At 42.4% G+C, this 25,165-nt stretch overlaps 3 protein-coding genes across 4 annotated transcripts in view; 2 read left to right on the top strand and 1 right to left on the bottom strand.

The window, feature by feature from the left end:
- Positions 1-3,489, top strand: part of LOC111979352 (period circadian protein homolog 2-like) — a 28,625-nt gene extending 25,136 nt beyond the window's left edge. The window contains 1 exon segment of the mRNA XM_070448927.1: positions 139-3,489. Coding sequence (XP_070305028.1) covers positions 139-318 — 180 coding nt within the window. The 3' untranslated portion in view covers positions 319-3,489.
- Positions 3,490-6,402: 2,913 nt separating this feature from the next.
- On the bottom strand, positions 6,403-8,625 carry LOC111979817 (transcription cofactor HES-6-like). Of its 2 annotated transcripts, none has more exons than XM_024010534.2 (4): positions 8,288-8,625; positions 8,107-8,193; positions 7,912-7,981; positions 6,403-7,556 (listed from the first exon to the last, which is right to left on the bottom strand). In XM_024010534.2, exons 1-4 carry the CDS (start codon positions 8,363-8,365, stop codon positions 7,093-7,095), a joined length of 699 nt encoding a protein of 232 aa, XP_023866302.1. In that variant the 5' UTR covers positions 8,366-8,625; the 3' UTR covers positions 6,403-7,092. The 2 variants fall into 2 exon arrangements, with proteins under 2 accessions (XP_023866302.1, XP_023866301.1); XM_024010533.2 differs by having other exon boundaries at positions 7,912-7,993; positions 8,288-8,622.
- Positions 8,626-15,325: 6,700 nt separating this feature from the next.
- On the top strand, positions 15,326-23,769 carry LOC111979390 (integral membrane protein 2C). The gene is made up of 6 exons (XM_024009894.2): positions 15,326-15,531; positions 20,312-20,449; positions 20,746-20,934; positions 21,329-21,439; positions 21,949-22,102; positions 23,012-23,769. Exons 1-6 carry the CDS (start codon positions 15,439-15,441, stop codon positions 23,101-23,103), a joined length of 777 nt encoding a protein of 258 aa, XP_023865662.1. The 5' UTR covers positions 15,326-15,438; the 3' UTR covers positions 23,104-23,769.
- The last annotated feature ends 1,396 nt before the right edge of the window (positions 23,770-25,165 follow it).

Here is a 25,165-nt window from a genome sequence, read left to right as displayed (position 1 = left end):
TTCTCTTCCTTTCTTTTTCTCTTTCTCCTTCTTTCACTCTCTCTTACTCTCTCTCTCTTATACTCGGGGCAGTCGTTCACGATTGTCAAAAGCAAGTCTAACATTAACTAACAGATGTGTGTGTGTTGTTTTGTTTAGGCCTGTGTGTGCTGTGAGGAGGATGCTCCAGAGGCAGTGATGTCTGAGGAGCAGTCTGACCTAGACATGGGAGACACAGAGACTGAGACTGGGGAGGTCAGCCCCTCCAGGAAGCCCAGCGAGGAGCCCTTAAACACAGACACCTGCCCTTGCCCCTCTTCTGGCCTTGGATCATCATAGCCACATCCACACCCTGAATCCACCCACCGCTGTTGATTGTAACATCAGCACTTCCGCTCAAGACTAGTTCTCAAGCGACATCAATTATTGACCGGGTCCCACCCTCAGACCAACAGCTGTCCCTGACCAGGGAATGACCATATTGGACTACCTAGTACTGCATGCATCCTGCTGGTGGTACACACCTTTTCTACAACCAGCTAAACCGTATGGAAACTCTGCTACAACCTGAGAGACCAACGGCCCGCCTGGTCAATTAATTTTCTGTGTGTGAATGTGTGAGAAAAAGAAGATGAGATTGAGGTTGGGCAGGTAGCCTAGCGGTGGGCAGGTAGCCTAGCGGTGGGCAGGTCGCCTAGCGGTTAATAGCGATCGGCCAGTAACCTGAAGGTCGCTGGTTTGTATCGGCGAGCCGACTAGGTGGAAAATCTATCGAGGTGCCTTTGAGCAAGGCACTTAACCCTAATTCCTTTTGTAAGTCACTCTGGATACGAGCGTCTGCTAAATTACTAAAATGTCAAATGAGTGAGTTCCAGTGTGTGCAAAACACTGTTCTTTCAATTCCATCTCTTTTCCTGTGTTTCACTGATTTAAAATGAATGCTTTCACTGAAGAAGTTTAAGACTTATAGCCTTGTTTTTGTGTTGATGGTAACCAAGAATATTTAGTGGACTTGCTGTTTTTCAACTATCTCTCAATATGAGAAAAATATAATTTGAAGCACCTGTAAATGGTTGGTGAAATGTTATTTTACCCCCAATGGTTTCAAAGAGATACTCTATTTTTATACCAGAGAATAATATCTGCTAGGAAAGCATATGTACAGTATATGTGTTTCTATGTTCTGAGTCTCACAATATAAATATAGGAAGAAACCAGCATAAGAGAACTTGGACCAATATACATGTGTTTACGGTGTGTTTACGGTGTGTTTACGGTGTGTTTAAGGACATATTCAATCACTCCATATCTCAGTCTGTTGTCCCCACATGCTTCAAGATGGCCACCATTGTTCCTGTACCCAAGAAGGCAAAGATAACTGAACTAAATGACTATCGCCCCATAGCACTCACTTCTGTCATCATGAAGTGCTTTGAAGGGCTAGTCAAGGATCATATCACCGCCAGCTTACCTGACACCCTAGACCCACTTCATTCAGTTTGCATACCACCCCAACAGGTCCACAGATGACGCAATCGCCATCACACTGCACACTGCCCTTTCCCATCTGGATAAGAGGAATACCTATGTAAGAATGCTGTTCATTGACAACAGCTCAGCATTCAACACCATAGTACCCTCCAAGCTCAACATCAAGCTGGAGGCRTTGGGCCTAAACCCTGCCCTGTGCAATTGGATCCTGGACTTTCTGACGGGCCGCCCCCAGGTGGTGAAGGTAGGAAACAACATCTCCACCTCGCTGACCCTCAACACTGGGGCCCCACAAGGGTGCGTGCTCAGCCCCCTCCTGTACTCCCTGTTCACCCACGATTGTGTGGCCATGCACGCCTCCAACTCAATCATAAGTTTGCAGACGACACAACAGTAGTGGGCCTGATCACCAACAACGATGAGACAGCCTACAGGGAGGAGGTGATGGCCCTCGGAGTGTGGTGTCAGGAAAACAACCTCTCACTCAACATCAACAAAACAAAGGAGATGATCGTGGACTTCAGGAAACAGCAGAGGGAGCACCCCCTATCCACATCGAAGGGACAGCAGTGGAGAAAGTGGAAAGTTCCTCAGCGTACACATCAACGACAAACTGAAATGGTCCACCCATACAGACAGTGTGGTGAAGAAGGTGCAACAGTGCCTCTTCAACCTCTTCAACCTCAGGAGGCTGAAGAAATTTGGCTTGTCACCCAAAACCCTGACTAACTTTTACAGATGCACAATCGAGAGCATCCTGTCGGGCTGTATCACAGCCTGGTACGACAACTGCTCCTTCCTCACCCGCAAGGCTCTCCAGAGGGTGGTGCGGACTGCACAACGCATCACCGGGGGCAAACTACGTGCCCTCCATTACACCCACAGCACCCGATGTCACAGGAAGGTAAAAAAGATCATCAAGGACAACAACCACCCAAGCCACTGTCTGTTCACACCGCAACCATCCAGAAGGCGAGGTCAGTACAGGTGCATCAAATCTGGGACCAGGAGACTGAAGAACAGCTTCTATCTCAAGGCGATCAGACTGCTAAACAGCAATCACTAACTCAGAGAGGCTGCTGCCTACATTGAGACCCGATCACTGGCCACTCTAACAAATGGATCACTTGTCACTTTAAACAATGCCACTTTAAGTAATGCCACTTGAATAATGTTTTACATATCTTACATTACTCATATCACATGTATATTCTGTATGTTATACCATCTATTGCACCTTGCCTATGCCGCTCGGCCATCGCTCATCCATATACTTATATGTACATATTCTCATTTACCCCTTTCAGATTTGTATGTATTAGGTAGTTGTTGGGGAATTGTTAGATCACTTGTTAGATATTACTGCACTGTCMGAACYAGAAGCACAAGCATTTCGCTACACTCACATTAACATCTGCTAACCATGTGTATGTGACCAATACAATTTGATTTGATTTTTTATTTGATAATTAATGTGTTTGTTTTTGAAACGCTTAATTTACAGGGTTCATAGTACAGCATGTTGGCTGACTAAAGAGTACAGTTGGTAGGGGAGGCTTATAGAGAAGGTGCTTTTTGTTCACCATTTTCTTTCTAGCCTGTGATTGATGGTTTGACCAAGCTTTGAGGAAAGAGTGTCCTATAGCACTGTTCTAGGATCAGCTTTCCAAGCACAAAGCATACCGTTATAAGCTTGCTGGCCTTGAAACAGTGTTTAAGAGCACATGGTAGTAGCAACACTTTCTGCATTGTAATATGGCTGGGATAGTTATTGGGTCTAAGAATTTGTCAGGTCTCCTCGTCTGTCTATTTTTCATTATTTTTTTTTTAAGCATTCGAAACACTCATTGTTTACCTGCATTTTCCCGAAATGATTTCTTTACAGTGGGTCTTGTATGTCTCTGTATTTCTGTATTTCTCGTGTTGTTGGATAGTCACTTTAAAAACTGTAAACACATTGGCTGTGTTAATGTGTTAATGTTTCAAAATAAAAGTCAAACATTTTAACATTTAAATATATTTACGCTTCTAGCCTACTCTTTATGAAAACACAATAATCGGACATAACTGTAATAAAATCAAGTAGGTAAAATACATTTATTTCATGCCATATGTTAGGATATCTTTTTCGTGTTTGTGTGTATTCGGGATAAGGCTATTGTGGAAATACGTTCAGTGGAAATAGATCAATATTGAAGGATATCCTAGCAAGTTCTCCTTCTGATGTCGACAGCTCCTAAAGCTTTAGACCAAAGAGACAATTTCATGTTTTTCCCGAGATCAATTCATTGCAACTCTTAAGTGATTTCAGTTCTTAATTAATTAGGTTAATTTCGGTAGATGGTGTAATGGACCATTAATGGCACGTTCTTAATTTGGGAGGACCTGAATGACTTAAGCAGTTACAGAAAATTGACCGTTGGTGAAATGATTGGCCATATGCTCACTTCACTAACTGTTCGAATTGAATGGCAGTGTGGCATTTCAAAATAGGCCTATCAGCCAAAATAGGGCTATTAACCACCGCATGTTAGTTATTCCACCTTTTCCTGCAGTATAGAACATTTAATTCCGATTTGCCTGAAAATGCAAGAGGAGAGGGTCAAATAAAATCCTAATGCTCGCGACCAAAAGCCCATGGCTAGATGTTATCAGTGGAAACTGGACAGGAAGACAGACAGACAGTGGGATAGTTGGAACGATTTTCCCACGGCTTTTAGTAGCTTGGATCAAAGCGGCCACGGTCATTCACATGCCTCGCCGTTCGCACCTCTCCCAATTTGATGATCAGGTGTGAATCTGGACAGTTTCCCCCCTGCGGTGATGGCCACCTCTGGGGTTCCGCTAATCTGGAGTCGGCTCCATCGTAAACTRACAACAAACAGTCTGTGAATGTCTCCTAATAATGTGGATTTCAGGTAGAGAATGAATATACAATTAATCCAATCGTTATAGAGCCACCTTTGCTAGGCTATATGTTACAGAGAAGGTGTTTGGTTGTTGATGTGTGTTATTTAAACGCTAGCTAGGGTACTCTTGCAAATTAGCCATATAACTCACTGAACGTTGCGTATAGGCTAATGAAATGGCATTATAACTTAGACTTTTTTTCACATCATGCATGAATATGTATTCAATTATACAATAAGAATAACAATTATCACTGGAATAACGAAATAGTCTTTAGAAAAACATATTGTTTATCGTCTGTAGTTTTAATAACGAAATAGTCTTTAGAAAAACATATTGTTTATCGTCTGTGGTTTGGAAAACTAAGAGAGGAATAACAGGGTCTTACACTAGCATTTGTGTGGTAATCTTTTAAGAAGTATACTGTTTGAGCATGAAAGATCTCAACAAACCCACAGACCCCCAACAGCCCACCACAGATACCTACACTGAATATGAAAGCGCTTCTCCTCGGGTTCAGTGGACGACCTAGTGGCACCTTGGAAGTTCTCTGATGTCCCTAAGTGTCACTTCTGACACCTCCATATACCAGCAACGTCTCAACTCCCACCAACATAAACATGTTAAGACCCTGTTATTCCTCTCTTAGGCACTTTCATATTCAGTGTAGGTATCTGTGGTGGGCTGTTGGGGTGGTTGAGATCTTTCATGCTCAAACAGTATACTTCTTAAAAGATTACCACACATGTGCAAGTGCTTTCTACTTTTGACTGAACGGGATATAAAGGTTGTGAACAGAGTGCAATGTTCTTCTGGTGTCCATGTACCCGTTACGCATGACGCATGATCTGAGGTCATATTATCAAAGATGGTGGATAAATAAAGATGTCTTACTTAGAGTCTAGGTAGTTTACCATTGGAAAAAAAGGTCACAGTTCCGGTCTACTTCAGGGTGGCTCTCCCATAAGCACCAATGCTATAGCAGCTGTGTCTGGTCACTTTACGTTTCTTATATTACCCCACACAACCTCGTGGTGAACTAACATCTCATGTTATTGACATCTGCTTGGCATATTTCAAGGAATCAAAGCTGTCAGAATATCAATGAAGGCCCAGCCATCAAATGAACCAGCTGTCAGATCTCACACTGCATTGTAGAGAAGCCCCAAGGCAGACCATCTCACCTCATAATGGCCCACTGGCCCAGCTGTGCTAAAATAGGCCTAAATTAAAACTTCCAAGCCTACCTTCACACACAAATGGCGTACAAATGTTCATGTATGATTCAGATCTTAAAAACAATGCTACCAGTGTAAAGCTGAAATGTGATTACTGTGGAATGACTGAGTTTAGCAGGCAATCATTTTTGCCATTTCTGGTCCCTGTTTTAGAAGTGTGCTATGCAGTAGACTTCCCTGAATGGATCGATTGTCCATTACTTTGTGTTCAATTCTTCACAGCTAAGTACACTAAACAAAAATATAAACGCAACATGTAAAGTCTTGGTCCCATATTTCATGAGCTGAAATAAAAAATCCAGAAAGTAATAAATAAGCACAGAAAGCTTATTTCTCTAAAATGTTGTGCACAAATGTGTTCACATCCCTGTTAGTGAGCATTTCTCCTTTGCCAAGATAATCCATCCATCTGACAGGTGTGGCATATCAAGAAGCTGATTTAAAAAACATGATCATTACACAGGTGCTCCTTGTGCTGGGGACAATAAAAGGCCACCTTAAAATGTGAAGTTTTGTCACACAACACAATGCCACAGATGTCTCAAGTTTTGAGGGAGCCCTTTTGTGGGGAAAAACAAATTCTGATTGGCTGGGCCTGGCTCCCCAGTGGGTGGGCCTATGCCCTCCAAGACCAGTCATGTGAAAAACATAGATTAGGGCCTAATTTCTTTATTTCAATTGACTGATTTCATTAAATGAACTGTAACTCAGTAAAATCTCTGAAATTGTTGCATGTTGCATTTATATTTTGGTTTAGAATAAATAGGATAAACTGAGTCCAATATGAAGAGAAAATGCTTTTAATAAAATTAACTAAGTCAGTGTATGACAATTTATGTCTGAAATGAGATATGGACATGACATAATCAGGCACAAACACTTAAAAAACGGTGTTATTACAATGTTACAGACTAATGTTACAACATTTATTTTCCTCAACCTAAACATATAAAATAATTTACACAAAACGAATACTGTATTACTATGTGTGGTTTAATGGGACAGGTTCTTTTCTATACAGCCATACTATTAACAATGACATATTTACATCTGCATTCAGGCCTACTGTACCCTCCCTTCACTGAAGGTAAATAAACCACCTATATCTGGCAAAAAGACATCTCAGATCTATAACAATGTGGAATTATTCAAAGTTGAACTATTACATACAATTAATTCATTAAATAACTTGAATACTTATTAGTTGTTCAAACGCATTAATAGAATGGTTGAAATACAAAAAAGAGCTTTTTAAAATGATGCCACCTCTAGCCTATTTGCAACAACACTTTGCATTGCCAAGTGAAGTTATAGTGTCCCACTTCACATGCTAGTCCTACAAAATCTCTCATCCAACAGCCTAACAACATTGCAAGGAATTTGATCTTCAGCGTTACAGAATAAAACCCAATATACAATAACTATTGTAGGCTATTCCTCTAGTACAGGACAGTTGTAGGCCTCATTTGGGGCTCTACCAGGGCCTCCACATGGACTCGGAATAAGCCGCTGTGGGCATGTTCAGAACATCCTGGTTCTCAGCATCCACAGAGATGTGGTTCTGCTCAGAGTCAGTCTCTTCCAGATCCGAGCACAGGTCATCGCTGGAGGTAGTGGAGTGCGCCGGGGAGAGGGCTGAGGAGCTGCCGCTGGAGATGCTCTTTCCCCCCGGGGAGACCAGTGCTGCGTATATGCCCTCAGAACTGGGCCAAGTGCTGTTACTGTTAGTGGAGCAGTCTGTCATGATATCCTGGATCATCACCTGGAATTTGTCCTCGTCGTTTAGGGGCATACATTCGAGGAGGTGGTTCAAGAGCTCTGCCGCGATGGTTGCGTCAATTCCCGGGCAGTTGGACACGAAGGTGTGCACCTCATGCATGCACTGGATGTAGCCCGCAGCAAACCTTTCGCTTGCCTCCCGGTTCACGGTGTCGACCTCTGACAAATCACAGACAGAAAGATACATTTATAAGAATCTTAATTTGATCACCCTGTTGCAGGAGAACATTACTGCAATGCGTGAAATGTAACACATGCTATGTATTTGAGGTTTAAAACGGCTTCTGAAGTTTGTTATTAACGCTTTGAAATTTCAGACTTGTATCAACCCTACAAAAATGTCCATGAATTATAATCCACATAATAATTCACATTTCCTGTTGCTGCTGGATTATTTTCCTGCTGTAGCAAACTGTCTTAAATTAAGATCCTACATATGTAGACCTACACACTACTTTCCACTAGTTGTATGAAATGTCCACGTGCATAAACCTAGCCTATGGGCCTATCTTACCTTGTGCTCGGCTTTGAATGATACTCTCCACTCGTTTCACAGTCATTTCCAGCACTTCGGCGTTCTCCATCTTTAATTGTAACTGAATGTCAGATTGATAAAATGTAAATAACTGGTTTACAATGTAACGACAATAGGCTACACAAAGAGAGGGAGAATGTCAGATAAAGTGACATAAAATGTGCAAAAACGTACATCTGTGTCTGCGAGCAGAACTCGGAGATCTTGCAAACTTTCATTGATGCGAGCCCGTCTCTTTTTCTCAACCAACGGTTTTCTGGTCTGAAAAAAACCCAATTAACCGCACATTAATAAATTATATTAAGTTACACTAAATAACACTCAATACACAACAATCAGCGACACTTTGGCCTACCTTTCTGTCCACTTTAATGCCATAGTTTTCACTCTCGTCTCTACTCAGTCCGTTTTTATTATTGGGAGTGGGGGCCATGTTGGAGAAGTTTAACCCAGACACTGCCAAAAACGGAGGGTTGATAAATCCACACGACCGTTACACACCGTGAATGGGACAGATGGCTCCGGTCCCTGTTGCAAACAAAGCCGAACTGTACTTGTGCAGACGGGCACTTGATTTGTTATGCAGCCTCAAGCGCAACGATAGTGCCAGTAGTAGGTATTTATAACGCCTCACCCAATTTACATGTGAATAGAGGGGCTGACTACGCGAGCAAAAGATTGTTGAGCGCAATGTGAATCAGCCAATCGCTGGTCTAGCATTTTGTCCTCTGAGCGCTATGGCAGTTGTCCGCAGAGAGAGAGAGAGGACTTGGCTAGACCGTATGAGAGCTATTCTTTGGTTTGTGTCCCGGCCCGAAATAGTTTATTCTTTCATAACCCACCATTCTAGTAGTGCTCCTGAGACCAATATGTTTTGAAAGAGATGGAATGGAATGATGATAATAAATAGCAAAGAGACAGTATTTTATCGTCAACTTTAAAAGCAGCATTATACTTAACACATAAAAACAATATTTATTAAATTAGCAAATATAAAACGCTAGGTAAAAAAATGCCTAAAGGATCATTTTGAATGTGCCCTATAAATGTTTTATATTGTAGGCCTACTCACCATACCTTACAACTCAAACAAACACTTAGCCTAGTCACAACCAATTGACAAAAGCCATTAGCCTCTTGCAACATTCACAGACAATTCTCATCGTAAGTCATTAGTCACCTTTGTGTGTATTTCAAGTTTAATTGTGGGCCATTGCATATGCTGTCCAAAGTTGAGGCCAATTCTAACCCAATCCAACACAATTAACAGAATAGGACATTAAATCAAATCAAAGTTTATTTGTCAAGTGCGCCGAATACAACAGGTGTAGACCTTACAGTGAAATGCTTACTTACAGGCTCTAACCAATAATGCAAAAAGGTATTAGGTGAACAATAGGTAAGCAAAGAAATTAAACAACAGTAAAAAGACAGGCTATATACAGTAGTGAAGCTATAAAAGTAGCGAGGCTATATACAGACACCGGTTAGTCACGCTGATTGAGGTAGTATGTACATGTAGATATGGTTAAAGTGACTATGCATATATGATGAACAGAGAGTAGCAGTAGCGTAAAAGAGGGGTTGGCGGGTGATGGGTGATGGGACACAAGGCAGATAGCCCGGTTAGCCAATGTGCAGGAGCACTGGTTGGTCGGCCCAATTGAGGAAGTATGTACATGAAGGTATAGTTAAAGTGACTATGCATATATGATAAACAGAGAGTAGCAGCAGCGTATAAAGAGGGGTTGGGGGGACACACACAATGCAAATAGTCCAGATAGCCATATGATTACCTGTTCAGGAGTCTTATGGCTTGGGGGTAAAAACTGTTGAGAAGCCTTTTTGTGCTAGACTTGGCACTCCGGTACCGCTTGCCATGCGGTAGTAGAGAGAACAGTCTATGACTGGGGTGTCTGGGGTCTTTGACAATTTTTAGGGCCTTCCTCTGACACCGCCCAGTGATGTACTGGGCCGTACGCACTACCCTCTGTAGTGCCTTGCGGTCAGAGGCCGAGCAATTGCCGTACCAGGCAGTGATGCAACCAGTCAGGATGCTCTCCAAGTTGCAGCTGTAGAAACTTTGAGGATCTCAGGACCCATGCCAAATATTTTTATAGGCTTTGGGGGAATAGGCTTTGTCGTGACCTCTTCACGACTGTCTTGGTTTGTTTGAACCATTTTAGTTTGTTGTTGATGTGGACACCAAGGAACTTGAAGCTCTCAACCTGCTCCACTACAGCCCCGTCGATGAGAATGGGGGCGTGCTCGGTCCTCCTTTTCCCGTAGTCCACAATCATCTCCGTAGTCTTGGTTACGTTGAGGGATAGGTTGTTATTCTGGCACCACCCGGCCAGGTCTCTGACCTCCTCCCTATAGGCTGTCTCGTCGTTGTCGGTGATCAGGCCTACCACTGTTATGTTGTCTGCAAACTTAATGATTGATGGTGTTGGAGTCGTGCCTGGCCATGCAGTCGTGGGTGAACAGGGAGTACAGGAGGGGACTGAGCACGCACCCCTGGGGAGCTCCAGTGTTGAGGATCAGCGTGGCAGATGTGTTGTTACCTACCCTCACCACCTGGGGGCGGCCCGTCAGGAAGTCCAGGATCCAGTTGCAGAGGGAGGTGTTTAGTCCCAGGATCCTTAGCTTAGTGCCGCCTTATCTCAGTTCACTGGTCACGATGGCTACACCCACCCGCAGCACGCGCTCCAGCAGGTGTATCTCACTGATCATCCCTCAAGCTAAAATCTCATTTGGACGCCTTTCCTTCCAGTTCTCTGCTGCCTGCGACTGGAACGAATTGCAAAAATCTCTGAAGTTGGAGACTTTTATCTCCCCAACAACTTTAAAAATCTGCTATCCGAGCAGCTAACCGATCCGCGAGCTGTACATAGTCCATCTGTAAACTACCCACCCAATTTATCTACCTCACCCCCCATACTGCTTTTATTTATTTACTTTTCTGCTCTTTTGCACACCAGTATCTCTTCTTGCCTTATCTCAGTTCACTGGTCACGATGGCTACACCACCCGCAGCACGCGCTCCAGCAGGTGTACTCACTGATCATCCCTAAAGCTAAAACCTCATTTGGACGCCTTTCCTTCCAGTTCTCTGCTGCTGCGACTGGAACGAATTGCAAAAATCTCTGAAGTTGGAGACTTTTATCTTCCTCAACAACTTTAAAATCTGCTATCCGAGCAGCTAACCGATCGCTGCAGCTGTACATAGTCCATCTGTAAACTACCCACCCAATTTACCTACCTCACCCCCCATACTGCTTTTATTTATTTACTTTTCTGCTCTTTTGCACACAGTATCTCTTCTTGCACATGATCATCTGATGATTTATCACTCCAGTGTTATCTGCTAAATTGTAATTATTCGATTTATTGCCTACCTCATGCCTTTTTGCACACATGTATATAGATTCTCTTTTTTTCTACCATGTTATTGACTTGTTTATTGTTTACTCCATGTGTAACTGTGTTGTCTGTTCACACTGCTATGCTTTATCTTGGCCAGGTCGCAGTTGCAAATGAGAACTTGTTCTCAACTAGCCTACCTGGTTAAATAAAGGTGAAATTAAAAAAATAATCGACCTGGCCCGGGTACCCTGGAAGGATATTGACCTCATCCCGTCAGTTGAGGATGCCTGGTCATTCTTTAAATGTTACTTCCTCACCATATTAGACAAGCATGCTCCGTTCAAAAAATGCAGAACCAAGAACAGATATAGCCCTTGGTTCACTCCAGACCTGACTGCCCTCGACCAGCACAAAAACATCCTGTGGCGAACTGCAATAGCATCGAAGAGCCCCCGCGATATGCAACTGTTCAGAAGTCAGGAACCAATACACGCAGTCAGTCAGGAAAGCAAAGGCCAGCTTTTTCAAGCAGAAATTCGCATCCTGTAGCTCTAACTCCAAAAAGTTCTGGGATACTGTAAAGTCCATGGAGAACAAGAGCACCTCCTCCCAGCTGCCCACTGCACTGAGGCTAGGTAACACGGTCACCACCGATAAATCCGTGATAATCGAAGACTTCAACAAGCATTTCTCAATGGCTGGCCATGCCTTCCTCCTGGCGACTCCAACCTTGGCCAACAGCCCCGCCCCCCCGCTGCTACTCGCCCAAGCCTCCCCAGCTTCTCCTTTACCAAATCAGATAGCAGATGTTCTGAAAGAGCTGGAAAACCTGGACCCATACAAATCAGCTGGGCTTGACAATCTGGACCCCCTATTTCTGAAACTGTCCGCCGCCATTGTCGCACCCCCTATTACCAGCCTGTTCAACCTCTCCTTCGTATCATCTGAGATCCCCAAGGATTGGAAAGCTGCCGCGGTCATCCCCCTCTTCAAAGGGGGAGACACCCTGGACCCAAACTGTTACAGACCTATATCCATCCTGCCCTGCCTATCTAAGGTCTTCGAAAGCCAAGTCAACAAACAGATCACTGACCATCTCGAATCCCACCGTACCTTCTCCGCTGTGCAATCCGGTTTCCGAGCCGGTCACGGGTGCACCTCAGCCACGCTCAAGGTACTAAACGACATCATAACCGCCATCGATAAAAATACATTACTGTGCAGCCGTCTTCATCGCTGGCCAAGGCTTTCGACTCTGTCAATCACCATATTCTTATCGGCAGACTCAGTAGCCTCGGTTTTTCTAATGACTGCCTTGCCTGGTTCACCAACTACTTGCAGACAGAGTTCAGTGTGTCAAATCGGAGGGCATGTTGTCCGGTCCTCTGGCAGTCTCTATGGGGGTACCACAGGGTTCAATTCTCGGGCCGACTCTTTTCTCTGTATACATCAATGATGTTGCTCTTGCTGCGGGCGATTCCCTGATCCACCTCTACGCAGACGACACCATTCTATATACTTCCGGCCCTTCCTTGGACACTGTGCTATCTAACCTCCAAACGAGCTTCATGCCATACAACACTCCTTCCGTGGCCTCCAACTGCTCTTAAACGCTAGTAAAACCAAATGCATGCTTTTCAACCGTTCGCTGCCTGCACCCGCACGCCCGACTAGCATCACCACCCTGGACGGTTCCGACCTAGAATATGTGGACATCTATAAGTACCTAGGTGTCTGGCTAGACTGCAAACTCTCCTTCCGACTCATATCAAACATCTCCAATCCAAAATCAAATCAAGAATCGGCTTTCTATTCCGCAACAAAGCCTCCTTCACTCACGCCGCCAAACTTACCCTAGTAAAACTGACTATCCTGCCGATCCTCGACTTCGGCGATGTCATCTACAAAATAGCTTCCAACACTCTACTCAGCAAACTGGATGCAGTTTATCACAGTGCCATTCGTTTTGTTACTAAAGCACCTTATACGACCCACCACTGCGACCTGTATGCCCTAGTCGGCTGGCCCTCGCTACATGTTCGTCGTCAGACCCACTGGCTCCAGGTCATCTACAAGGCTATGCTAGGTAAAGTGCCGCCTTATCTCAGTTCACTGGTCACGATGGCTACACCACCCGCAGCACGCGCTCCAGCGAGTGTATCTCACTGATCATCCCTAAAGCTAAAACCTCATTTGGACGCCTTTCCTTCCAGTTCTCTGCTGCCTGCGACTGGAACGAATTGCAAAAATCTCTGAAGTTGGAGAACTTTTATCTCCCTCAACAATTTAAAAATCTGCTATCCGAGCAGCTAACCGATCGCTGCAGCTGTACATAGTCCATCTGTAAACTACCCACCCAATTTACCTACCTCACCCCCCATACTGCTTTTATTTATTTACTTTTCTGCTCTTTTGCACACCAGTATCTCTTCTTGCACATGATCATCTGATGATTTATCACTCCAGTGTTAATCTGCTAAATTGTAATTATTCGATTTATTGCCTACCTCATGCCTTTTGCACACATTGTTATTAGATTCTCTTTTTTTCTACCATGTTATTGACTTGTTTATTGTTTACTCCATGTGTAACTGTGTTGTCTGTTCACACTGCTATGCTTTATCTTGGCCAGGTCGCAGTTGCAAATGAGAACTTGTTCTCAACTAGCCTACCTGGTTAAATAAAGGTGAATAAAAAAATAAAAAAAATAAAAAGTGATGAGCTTTGAGGGTACTATGGTGTTGAATGCTGAGCTGTAAGTCAAATGATAGCATTCTCACATAAGTGTTCCTTTTGTCCAGGTGGAAAAGGGCAGTGTGGAGTGCAATAGAGATTGCATCATCTGTGGATCTGTTTGGGCGGTATACAAATTGGAGTGGGTCGAGGATTTCTGGGATAATGGTGTTGATGTGAGCCATTACCAACCTTTCAAAGCACTTCAAGGCTATGGATGTGAGTGCTACAGGTCTGTAGTCATTTAGGCCAAGTTTGAATTGGAAAATGTGCCACATTTCATTCCAGTCCTATTTCAGTCTTGAATAGGCTAAAGGATTGTCTTATCTACAGGCTCATGGGCTCCATCCATACTTCTGTTTATTGAGAGGTGTACAATTCATTTTAGATAATATTGTTTTCTCTCCATTTGTGCTCTATTCCTCTCTACAGATCTGACAGACAGACATACAGACATCTCATACACTGCTAGAGAGGTTGTTATTATCTCATATGAATAGTTGATTACTGCTCAGTAGGAAGATGCACATACGGTATGGCCTTTATAGGAATAAAACAGCCCTTAAACAAAATAAAGTGTTACCATGACTTTTTCCACAGTGTGACTTCACACTGTATATAGTTTAGGTCAGTGGTTCCCAACCTTTATCAGTTACTATACCAACTGAATTTTGCTCTGCCCGGAGTTCCCCTAAAGTACCCCCTCATGTGCATTTTACCAGTAAGCCTGTGGTCTCATGAGTCTTCTCAAGTACCCCTGTGGATGGGCAGAGTACCCCCAAGGGTCCTAGCACCCCTGGTTGGGCACCCCTGGTTGGGTACCCCTGATTATAAATGTGTGGTTAACATTCACATACTCTCACATATCCAATTCCACGTCATTAAAGAGATAATTTGAGTATCACTCCTGTATATGTGTATCATTATAGACTTCCGGATTATCAGAGCCTATTGAGGCAAATCAGCAGAGAAAAAACGATAAAAATAAGATAAGGAAGTTATACCCATATCTGGTGCAAAACTTCAAAATAAAAGTCCCTGAACGAATCTCGCAAATAAACCCCGTATTCTGAATCAAATTCATGCAGTGTATTCAGGTGCAAAAACATTTTAGTCCAGAAATATCGATACAAACATTAATCAAATTATTATAAAACATAATAACATCGACAACAGGTTAATAAAAGCAACATGTTGATCAAGCCATATGGATGTCGACTCTTACTTTGAAAAGCGATTGGGGTCTGATTTTTTTCCGAGTCCTACACAGGATTGTTCGTCACAGCTACGCTCATCTGAGGTCAGAGAGGAGCCTGATACGACGGGGGCGAGAGAACAGTGCAACTATATAATCCACCAGTGTCGAATGAGGAAGTCAGTGTAGTGAAAAAGATAAAACATACAAAGATGGTGAAGATAACTTTCCAGCCGATCTCGGCGCAGAAACCAGAGAAGGAGCTCGATGGAGACAAAGCCGAGATTCTCATGCMCTATGAACACGTGAGTTCAGCGTCTCTTTTCTTTGTTCCATGATGTATTGACAGCGTTGGGGTAAAATAGGGATGTTTTGTTGACCAATGCAATAATTAGATTATATCAGGGCAATGGTTTCTTAATTGCTTTATAGTTCAATCGTTCTCTATTTGTTCATGTAGCCTAATGATTGTGTTGATGTAGATTTCAAAATATATTAAAGTCCAAAAGAGCCCATAACATCAGTTGTAGACTAATTTGTAGGCTACCACGATATAATTTAGGCTACTGTTACAGTATCATGTGTTACTACTATTGTTACTAGAAATGATACACTGCTGCTGTGAAAGCGCTGGAAACACGCATACAAAGTAGCCTAACCTTTTTAAAATCGATACAAGCTAGCCAGCAAAGCCCGAGGATGTTGACATTACGTCACCTTGTGAKGCTAGCTGGGGACACTGCAGATACCTCAGTGTGCAGCAGACGTAACCACGAATCGTAGGCTGGCTATCCTAGTCCATGCTACTCGAGCAATTACTATGTTTATCTACAACTTCCAAGACAACACGTTTATAGGTTGATATTGGGAAGTTGACTCTTCTCGACAGTCTGTAAATTGTGCAAACAAATGGGGACGTTATCGCTGCGTTATGGTTACGTCACCGCGGGGTTTTTCCCCAGCAAATCCAGCAGATAGCGCGTAAGGGGCACCTGCGCAGTTGGGCTGTTTTTAGAAATATGTGTGCATGCATTTCAATAGTGTAATGGGATTTCCTATCCTTGTGTCATTACCCTAATCTATGCAGTCTGCACTGATCTAAAAATACTTCCCAGGTGCAATATGCTAGAAGAAAGTCATACTTTGGTTGGCTTTCATCTGTTCTCTTCTTTTAAATCGGATAAAGGAGATGAGGAAAGGAAGTGACACTGGTTGAAAGAGTCATAAGAAATATGCATTTGGTTACAGCTGTCAGGGTGCTGCTAAAATGGTGGCTGTACTGCATTTGCATTTGCATAGAAAGCCTCACACACTGTTGTCTATATGAAGATGCTCAATATGTTAGCACTGACATCACAGTTATAGGTCTGTCTGTCATTAGAGTGCACCTAGATGGTATATTGTCAGGCAGGCTAATACAATTCATAGCAAATCTGAAACTTATGCTGAACATTGAATTGTATTTCTGCAAGTGACAGAATACATGCATTTACAGCTTTGCAGTTAAACTGTCAATCTGAGCAACTGTATGAGATAGATAACTCCACCCTCCTCCATCAGATTCAGAAATAGTCTACATTGACTTGATTATGACCCCCCCAATGAATGTGAGTTTCTAGGCTCTAGAAATTAGGCTGTATTTTGCTCGTCAAATTAGTTAGCTCAAGTAAGATTGAATCTAGATCTGACGTAGAACTACACTGAACAAAAATATAAACGCAATGTGTAAAGTGTTGGTCCCATGTTTCATGAGCTGAAATAAAATAAAATCCCTTTTAGTTTCCATATGCACAACAAGTTTATTTCTCTAAAATCTTGTGCACAAGGTTTTTTTATATCCATGTTAGTGAGCATTTCTGCTTTGCCAAGACAATCCATCCACCTGACAGGTGTGGCATATCAAGAAGCTGATTAAACATCATGATCATTACACAGGTGCACTTTGTACTGCGGACAATAAAAGGCCACTTTAAAATGTGCAGTTCTGTCACACAACAGGGGGGGAAGGCTAATATTTCTGTATGTGAAACTCATTCTGATTGGCTGGCCCTGGCTCCCCATCCCAAGTTCCCTCCCAGGCCCACCCATGGCTGCACCCCTGCCCAGCCATGGGAAATCCATAGATTAGGGCTTAATGCATTTATTTCAATTGACTGATATATTTATATGAACTGTAACTCAGTAAAATCTTTGAAATTGTTGCATTTATATTTTTGTTCAGTATATATCTATGTTTGGAAAGTCCCAATCTGAAGGTGTGAGATCGTGTACCTCAAATTATTGAGCAACTATAACTAGTAATGACATGGTTATGGTTTTGACGTCATGTAGGGAGGTGGGAGACAGGGGATGCTCGCAAAGGCGTCAAAGGAGACGTGTGGATACCAAATCTGTATGTGTGTGTATAAGGATTATTAATATCAAATCTGGCTTGAGATTCCACTTCCACGCAATCACTGTGATCTCCCTCCCACTGGAGGTGTGTGTGATGTAACGCTGTCACAGCTACAAGTAGGGCATGTGGAAGTCGAGTCCTAAGAATAGAACTCCCAGACAACCGTGACAGCCTCCCTCGCCATCACTCGGCAAACACAACGCAATCTGCCTCATCCCTTTTGATCCTCCATAGTAGAGGTCGACCCATTATGATTTTTCAACGCCAATACCGATACCGATTTATTGGAGGACCAAAAAAAAGCCGATGCCGATTTATTTAAAAAAAACAGAAAAAGAAAAAAAACGTATATAATAATAATAATAATAATAATAAAAAAATGTATTTGTAATAATGACAATTACAACAATACTGAATGAACACACTTATTTTAACTTAATATAATACATCAATAAAATCAATTTAGCCTCAAATAAATAATGAAACATGTTCAATTTGGTTTAAATAATGCAAAAACAAAGTGCAATATGTGACATGTAAGAAAGCTAACGTTTAAGTTCCTTGCTCAGAACATGAGAACATATGAAAGCTGGTGGTTCCTTTTAACATGAGTCTTCAATATTCCCAGGTAAGAAGTTTTAGGTTGTAGGAATTATAGGACTATTTCTCTCTATACCATTTGTATTTCATTAACCTTTGACTATTGGATGTTCTTATAGGCACTTTAGTATTGCCAGTGTAACAGTATAGCTTCCATCCCTCTCCTCGCTCCTACCTGGGCTCGAACCAGGAACACAACGACAACAGCCACCTTCGAAGCAGCGTTACCCATGCAGAGCAAGGGGAATAACTACTCCAAGTCTCAGAGCGAGTGACGTTTGAAACGCTATTAGCGCGCACTCCGCTAACTACCTAGACATTTCACATCGGTTACACCAGCCTAATCTCGGGAGTTGATAGGCTTGAAGCACAGCGAAGAGCTGCTGGCAAAACGCAGGAAAGTGCTGTTTGAATGAATGCTTACGAGCCCGCTGCTGTCTACCACCGCTCAGTCAGACTGCTCTATCAAATCATAGACTTAGTTATAACATAATAACACACAGAAATACGAGCCTTAGGTCATTAATATGGTCGAATCCGGAAACTATAATCTCGAAAACAAGACGTTTATTCTTTCAGTGAAATACAGAACAGTTCCGTATTTTATCTAACGGRTGGCATCCATAAGTCTAAATATTCCTGTTACATTGCACAACCTTCAATGTTATGTCACAATTACGTAAAATTCTAGCAAATTAGGTGGCCCAAACTGTTGCATATACACTGTGTGCAATGAAAGCAAGAGACGTGACACAATTTCACCTGGTTAATATTGCCTGCTAACCTGGATTTCTTTTAGCTAAATATGCAGGTTTAAAAATATATACTTCTGTGTATTGATTTTAAGAAAGGCATTGATGTTTATGGTTAGGTAGACATTGGAGCAACGATACGCACAGCATCGATTATATGCAACGCAGGACACGCTAGATAAACTAGTAATATCATCAACCATGTGTAGTTAACTAGTGATTATGATTGATTGATGGTTTTTATAAGATAAGTTTAATGCTAGCTAGCAACTTACCTTGGCTTCTACTGCATTTGTGTAACAGGCAGGCTCCTCGTGGAGTGCAATGTAATCAGGTGGTTAGAGCGTTGGACTAGTTAACTGTAAGGTTGCAAGTTTGAATCCCCCGAGCTGACAAGGTAAAAATCTGTCATTCTGCCCCTGAACGAGGCAGTTAACCCACCGTTCCTAGACTGTCATTGAAAATAAGAATGTGTTCTAAACTGACTTGCCTAGTTAAATAAAGATTAAATAAAGGTGTCAACAAAAAAAAAAGAGGTCAAATCGGTGTCCAAAAATACCGATTTCCGACTGTTATGAAAACTTGAAATCGGACCTAATTAATCGGCCATTCCGATTAATCGGTCGACCTCTACTCCATAGTCCCTAGCAACTGTGTGGGTACAGTTTCTAGGTGGCGAGTAGTGTGTCGCTAATAGCAAACCGAGTGACGGTAGGGCTGAGAGACTGGGGGTGGGCTGTTGGGATGACAAGGCATCTTCAGCATCTCTAGCCTTCAGCCTATATTATAAAACAGATTTATTTCTCCTCTGATCAATGTGACTATCTGCTTAGCTGTTACCACCAACATTGAGTAAAACAGAAACTGCTCTTTCATAGTGGGAGCATCTTGCTGATGAATCAAATCAAATTTTATTTGTCACAGGCGCTGACTATAACAGGCTATAACAGACTATAACCTTATTGTGAAATGCTTACTTACAAGCCCTTAACCAACAATGCAGTTCAAGAAATAGAGTTAAGAAAATATTTACTAAATAAACTAAAAAAAAATAAAGGTAACACAATAAAATTGCATAACAAAAAAGAGGTAATATACAGGAGGTACCAGTACCGAGTAAATGTGCGGGGGTACAGGTTAGTCGAGGTAATTTGTACATGTAGGTAGGGGTAAAGTGACTATGCATAGATAATAAACAGCAAGTAGCAGCAGTGTAAAAACAAAGGGGGGGTCAATGTAAATAGTCTGGTTGGCCATTTGATTAATTAACTCTTAAGTTTAATAATTGTATCTGACATTGGCCTGTAGGTCTGACCTGTGTATTGTTTCTTTCCCCAGGAGGAGCTAGTTCTTCCTCTGAGGCCCAAGCAGTCTCATCTGAACGGGCTGTGTTGTCTCACCTTTGGCCTGGTGGTCTTCATGTCAGGACTGGTGCTGGCCTCCATATACGTCTACCGGTACTACTTCATACAACAGGTATACTACTATACTGCACCACTCTACACTCCACTATACAACTACCACTAGTACCTCCTATTTTATACCACAGGTCAGATATTATACTACTTTTGCATACCTCCTCACACACCTTACAACTATACTACTTTATACTACACTATACTACTGTACAACTGCCAGTAGTAGCTACTATTACATCATACTTCACATGTTCAATCATACAGACAGATTGGTTCTGATAGATATAGCACAGATAGATATCCCCATGACTATACTAACCCTGTTCTGCTCTGTTCTCCCTCTGTGTGTTCTAGATTCCTGAGGACAGCCTGTTCCACTGCAGGGTTCTGTACGAGGACTCTGTGTACGCCCCCCTGCACGGCAGACAGGAGCTGGAGGAGAACGTGGGCATCTACCTGGATGACAACTATGAGCAGATCAGCGTGCCCGTGCCCCACTTTGGAGGGAGCGACCCCGCAGACATCATCCATGACTTCCAGAGGGTAAGTCATCCCTATGCCTGTCCCACACACTCATTGTGTAGTGTGATACAAGGTTGCCATTTTGTGTCCAAATGCTCGCTCATTGGTATACATATGAGAATAGGATTCTGGAGGACATGTCTATTAGGGTCAGTGGTCTATAAGGCAATGAATGTTTTATGTGATCTTTTCTGTTAGTTAGCATACTGGAGTGAAAATAAAAATGTAATTGTATTTGTTACATGCGCTGAATACAACAAGTGTAGACCTTACCGTGAAATGCTTACTTACAAGCCCTTAACCAACAATGCAGTTTTAAGAAAATAGAGTTAAGAAAATATTTACTAAATGAACAAAAGTTAAAAAAATAAAAATAAAAATATGAATCATGTTTTGTTGTCATTTCTAATTCCAGGGTCTGACTGTGTACCATGACATTGCCCTGGACAAGTGTTACGTGATTGAGCTCAACACCACCCTGGTCATGCCACCAAGGAACCTCTGGGAGCTGCTGGTCAACGTCAAGGTACGCTATTGTGTTATATCTGGGTTAGGTCTGTCAGAGGAAAACTGTTTGTGTGTGTGGCTGTCCATCAGAGGGACAGTCTGCCCATGCATATTTATTATACAAAAGGACATTGCGGTCATGTGTACCGTCTGTACTGTGAAGGGCATTGTACTAACGGAGGGTTTCCAACTGGCGGCCCACAGTCAGAACTTGGTATACAGTGTAAAAAAAACAACGAAATCAGCTCCAAGTGATTTTAATTTAAGAAGTCTGTTCCTAAGTGGTCCCATGCATAATAGAGAGATATGATGTGATCGTATACAAATGTAAGCAAGGTTTGAAATTATTGTTTTAGTCAAACATTAAATCTGTTTGGGAGTCTTGTGGTCAATTTACAGTCTACATATTATTTGTAATTATGTTCAGGGCCCCCGACCATCCACTCCATTAAAATGGGTCCGTGGCTGAATCTAGTTGATGATCCCTGTACTGACGTTTGTGTTTGTGTCTCTCTCCCTCTCCAACAGAAGGGGACGTATCTGCCCCAGACCTACATTATCCAGGAGGAGATGGTGGTGACGGGGAGGGTGAGGAACATGAGACCGCTGGGGCCCTTCATTCACCGGCTCTGCTACGGCAAAGACACCTACCGCCTCAGACGCCGACGCGACGCACGTCGACGTACGTACAACACACACACCAACAACACATCATTTCTCCTTCTGTCTCACACATCCACATACACTTTCACACACACACATTTCACACACAGATGTCCTTGTCAACATGAGATGCATGTAAGTACTAGGTCATCAGTTAGGCTCTTCCTGTCCTGTACAGAGGAGAGGAGAACGAAGGGTCGTGTGTTTCACAGTAGTCACTGAGTCAGTCTGAATCCATGGGCTGGCTGACTGTCTGGTGACACCCCTCATCACAGAGGAAACGGAGATGGCCAGGTCCGTATTGGCGCTTCCTGTGCTGGCTCAGAGAGAGAGAGAGTGTGTGGGCTCTGCCAGGCGCTAGCCTCCCACAGTATGAGTTCTAAGTGACCTCCACACACAGATCCTTCTTGATTACCATGTCAGAGCCATCGTGTGTGTGCATGTGAGTCATTTTTCCAACACACCACGCAGGTCCAATGATCAGACAGCGTGCGTGGGGGAGGAAGTGATGCGTAGTAGTGATGTGCTCCGTGAGCCTCTGTGATTGGCTAGTTGTAAAACCAGAGCATTGATGTAACATGCTTCCCTCTGAGCACATATATGGGCTGACGAGCAACTCCATTGATCCAAGAGGAGGCTGGTACTGGTAGTCATGGTAACAGTGAGGTAGGCAGTGGGAGCCCCCTCAACTGTTTATATTGCTCAATATCTAGTCTTCAGAGGATGATACCATAATGGTTATTAGGCACCTAGTATGTTGACATATGGGGAGTTACCTCTGTAACCCAGCAAAGCAATAGCACCATAGATATCCCGAACCCTATGGATCATGTCACATCATATATCTTAAGTATAACATCATTGAACATGAAACATCAAACTGGGTGTAAGCTTACCTCTCTTCTCTTCCATTCTTCTCTCCCTCCAGGCATCGACAAGCGTGAGGCGAGGAACTGCCACAGCATCCGTCACTTTGAGAACACCTTTGTCGTTGAGACAGTGATCTGCGACAGGGTCTAAATACTGAGAAAGAAGATGGCAAGATGGCCGCCCTACACCACCAAGCCCACTCTGAAACCATACCTCGCGCATCCCTTAGGCTTTATATTGCACTTTAAAAAGCATGTGTTTGTCCAATAGTTTTTTATTTGAATGTTGTTGTTTTTTATTCCTTTTTTGTCCCAAGTTGAATTGTTGTTTACTGCTCTGGTGTTGTTTTTATTATTTGTTTGTTTTTTGTATTCCAATGGTCTGTATATTTCGATAATGTCGGTAATGCGATGAATCTGTAGCTTTTTTGTTGTTTGGGATTTCATGTCATGTTGTTGCACTGATGTTTTTTATTTGTATCAATTTGAAGTYGACGCCAGCATAATCAGATGAGTTATCTTAGGTTTTTACTTCAATCGATTCAGATTGAGTTAGTCCTTTCTGTATAGTACTTCTAACCCTGTGCAGTGTGTGTGTGACAGTGAGGAGAATTGGGCGTTACGATGCTGCGTGCGTTGTGCACACACACATGTTTCTATTTGTCTCTTGGTTCAACCAAAATGATCCCATGATGATGTCTTGTATTGGATGTCCAGAAATACCGAAACATACCTCATATATATTAGATGTTTTTTCGCCTGTAATTTAAATCATCAAATGTTTGTGTATGTATTCTGCATCGTTCCTATAAGCAATATTTACTGTATATGGATTTTTCTTGGATTTCATATTCAAATGTGCATTGATTTTTATCTGAGCTTGTTTTGTGATTGAATGATCATTTCTCTATGGTTTGTCCCTCTTGTGGTATCTTCCACTGGTTGACTCTCTGGGTCTCACATGGCTTTAGACTGTATAAAGTAGCAGTGCTTTGGACGGGCCAACGGAACCAAATTTATAGTCACTAACGCTATGTTGAGTCCTGAGGGTTTAGGCATATATAGATTACCTACAGATGTAGCCTCTTAATTTGATCAAGAAGAACATTCCTGAAATGTAAAACTTGTAGTGTATTTGAGGTTTAAAAAAGGCTTCTGAAGTTTGTAATTTCCATTTTGAAATGTCAGACTTGATTTTCCCTTACAAAAAATGTATCAACACCTACAAAAACATCTAATCTACATAATTTACATTTCCTGTTGCTGCAGGATTATTTTCCTTCTAGCAAACTGGCTCAAATTAAGATCCTACATTTGRATAGGTTTTAGAGTTGAACTCTTTCTTTCGGTGTGTCTTTCTGGCTACGTCCTGATTCTGAGAGGGAGTGTGCAAGTGCACACKTCAGGAGAAGGGTGGAGAATTGGATGCAGCCGYCCTCTTCCTCATGTCTTAGTAATGGGCTTGGCCTCTTGTCTGCAGTTGAGTCCTTGTAGCCAGTCTCCATCTCTACTATCCAGACTATCTCTCTATTGCATGCCTGTCTCTCTTAACCTTTTTTTACAATTGATCTACTGTATGATATAGAGGAATTATGTTGCTGTTTTAAAGGGGACCTACTGTATGATATAGGCTTTCATGATCTGTCCCCTTCTCTTCTGACTCGCCATGCTGTACAGTCATTTAGCTTGTAATAGCTTATCTTACTACCTAATAAATAAACATGTAAAAACTATATTCCTTTCTTTGCTTTTTCATTGTGTGTTTTAGACAAACAGAAATAAACTCAGGAGAATACAAAGGATATCATGGGTACCAAAATCTACAATGTTTCATATTTCTCTTAAATAAAAATATAACAATTTCCGCAAAACACCATTAACCCTAGCACAGAAGTCAAACCAATGACCAATAATCATCGAAAATTACATTGCGACATTTCAACTACATCTCCCTTCAGAGGAAGACATTCAAGAGCTTTATAAAAAAAACATTCTATAACATAAACATGTATATAGACCGAAGCTGCAATGTAACTTGTAATAGACAACATTTGGTGCATGAATTATGTATCTAGGACACTTCAGGGATATTAGTGACATCTCTCTCTCCTGCCACACAAACTGCACACACTCTCAACACAAGTTACATTTTTTCCCCACAACATCCAAACATGACAGAAGAAAGTCAATTTCACAAGGGAAGCGAGACTAAG

This window comes from Salvelinus sp. IW2-2015, linkage group LG19, assembly GCF_002910315.2.
Source record: "Salvelinus sp. IW2-2015 linkage group LG19, ASM291031v2, whole genome shotgun sequence".
Classification (NCBI taxonomy): domain Eukaryota; kingdom Metazoa; phylum Chordata; class Actinopteri; order Salmoniformes; family Salmonidae; genus Salvelinus; species Salvelinus sp. IW2-2015.
The sequence above is the reverse complement of the archived record's forward strand: the minus strand, read 5'-3'. Positions and strand labels throughout refer to the sequence as shown.

What these genes read in the sequence shown, in the direction of transcription:
- LOC111979817 (XM_024010533.2), bottom strand. Translation starts at nt 8,365, where the DNA reads ATGGCCCCCACTCCCAATAATAAAAACGGACTGAGTAGAGACGAGAGT. An exon ending in GCATTAAAGTGGACAGAAAG is followed by an intron (nt 8,194 to 8,287) that starts GTAGGCCAAAGT and finishes GGTTTTTTTCAG; the next exon opens with ACCAGAAAACCGTTGGTTGA. An exon ending in TTCTGCTCGCAGACACAGAT is followed by an intron (nt 7,994 to 8,106) that starts GTACGTTTTTGC and finishes TCTGACATTCAG; the next exon opens with TTACAATTAAAGATGGAGAA.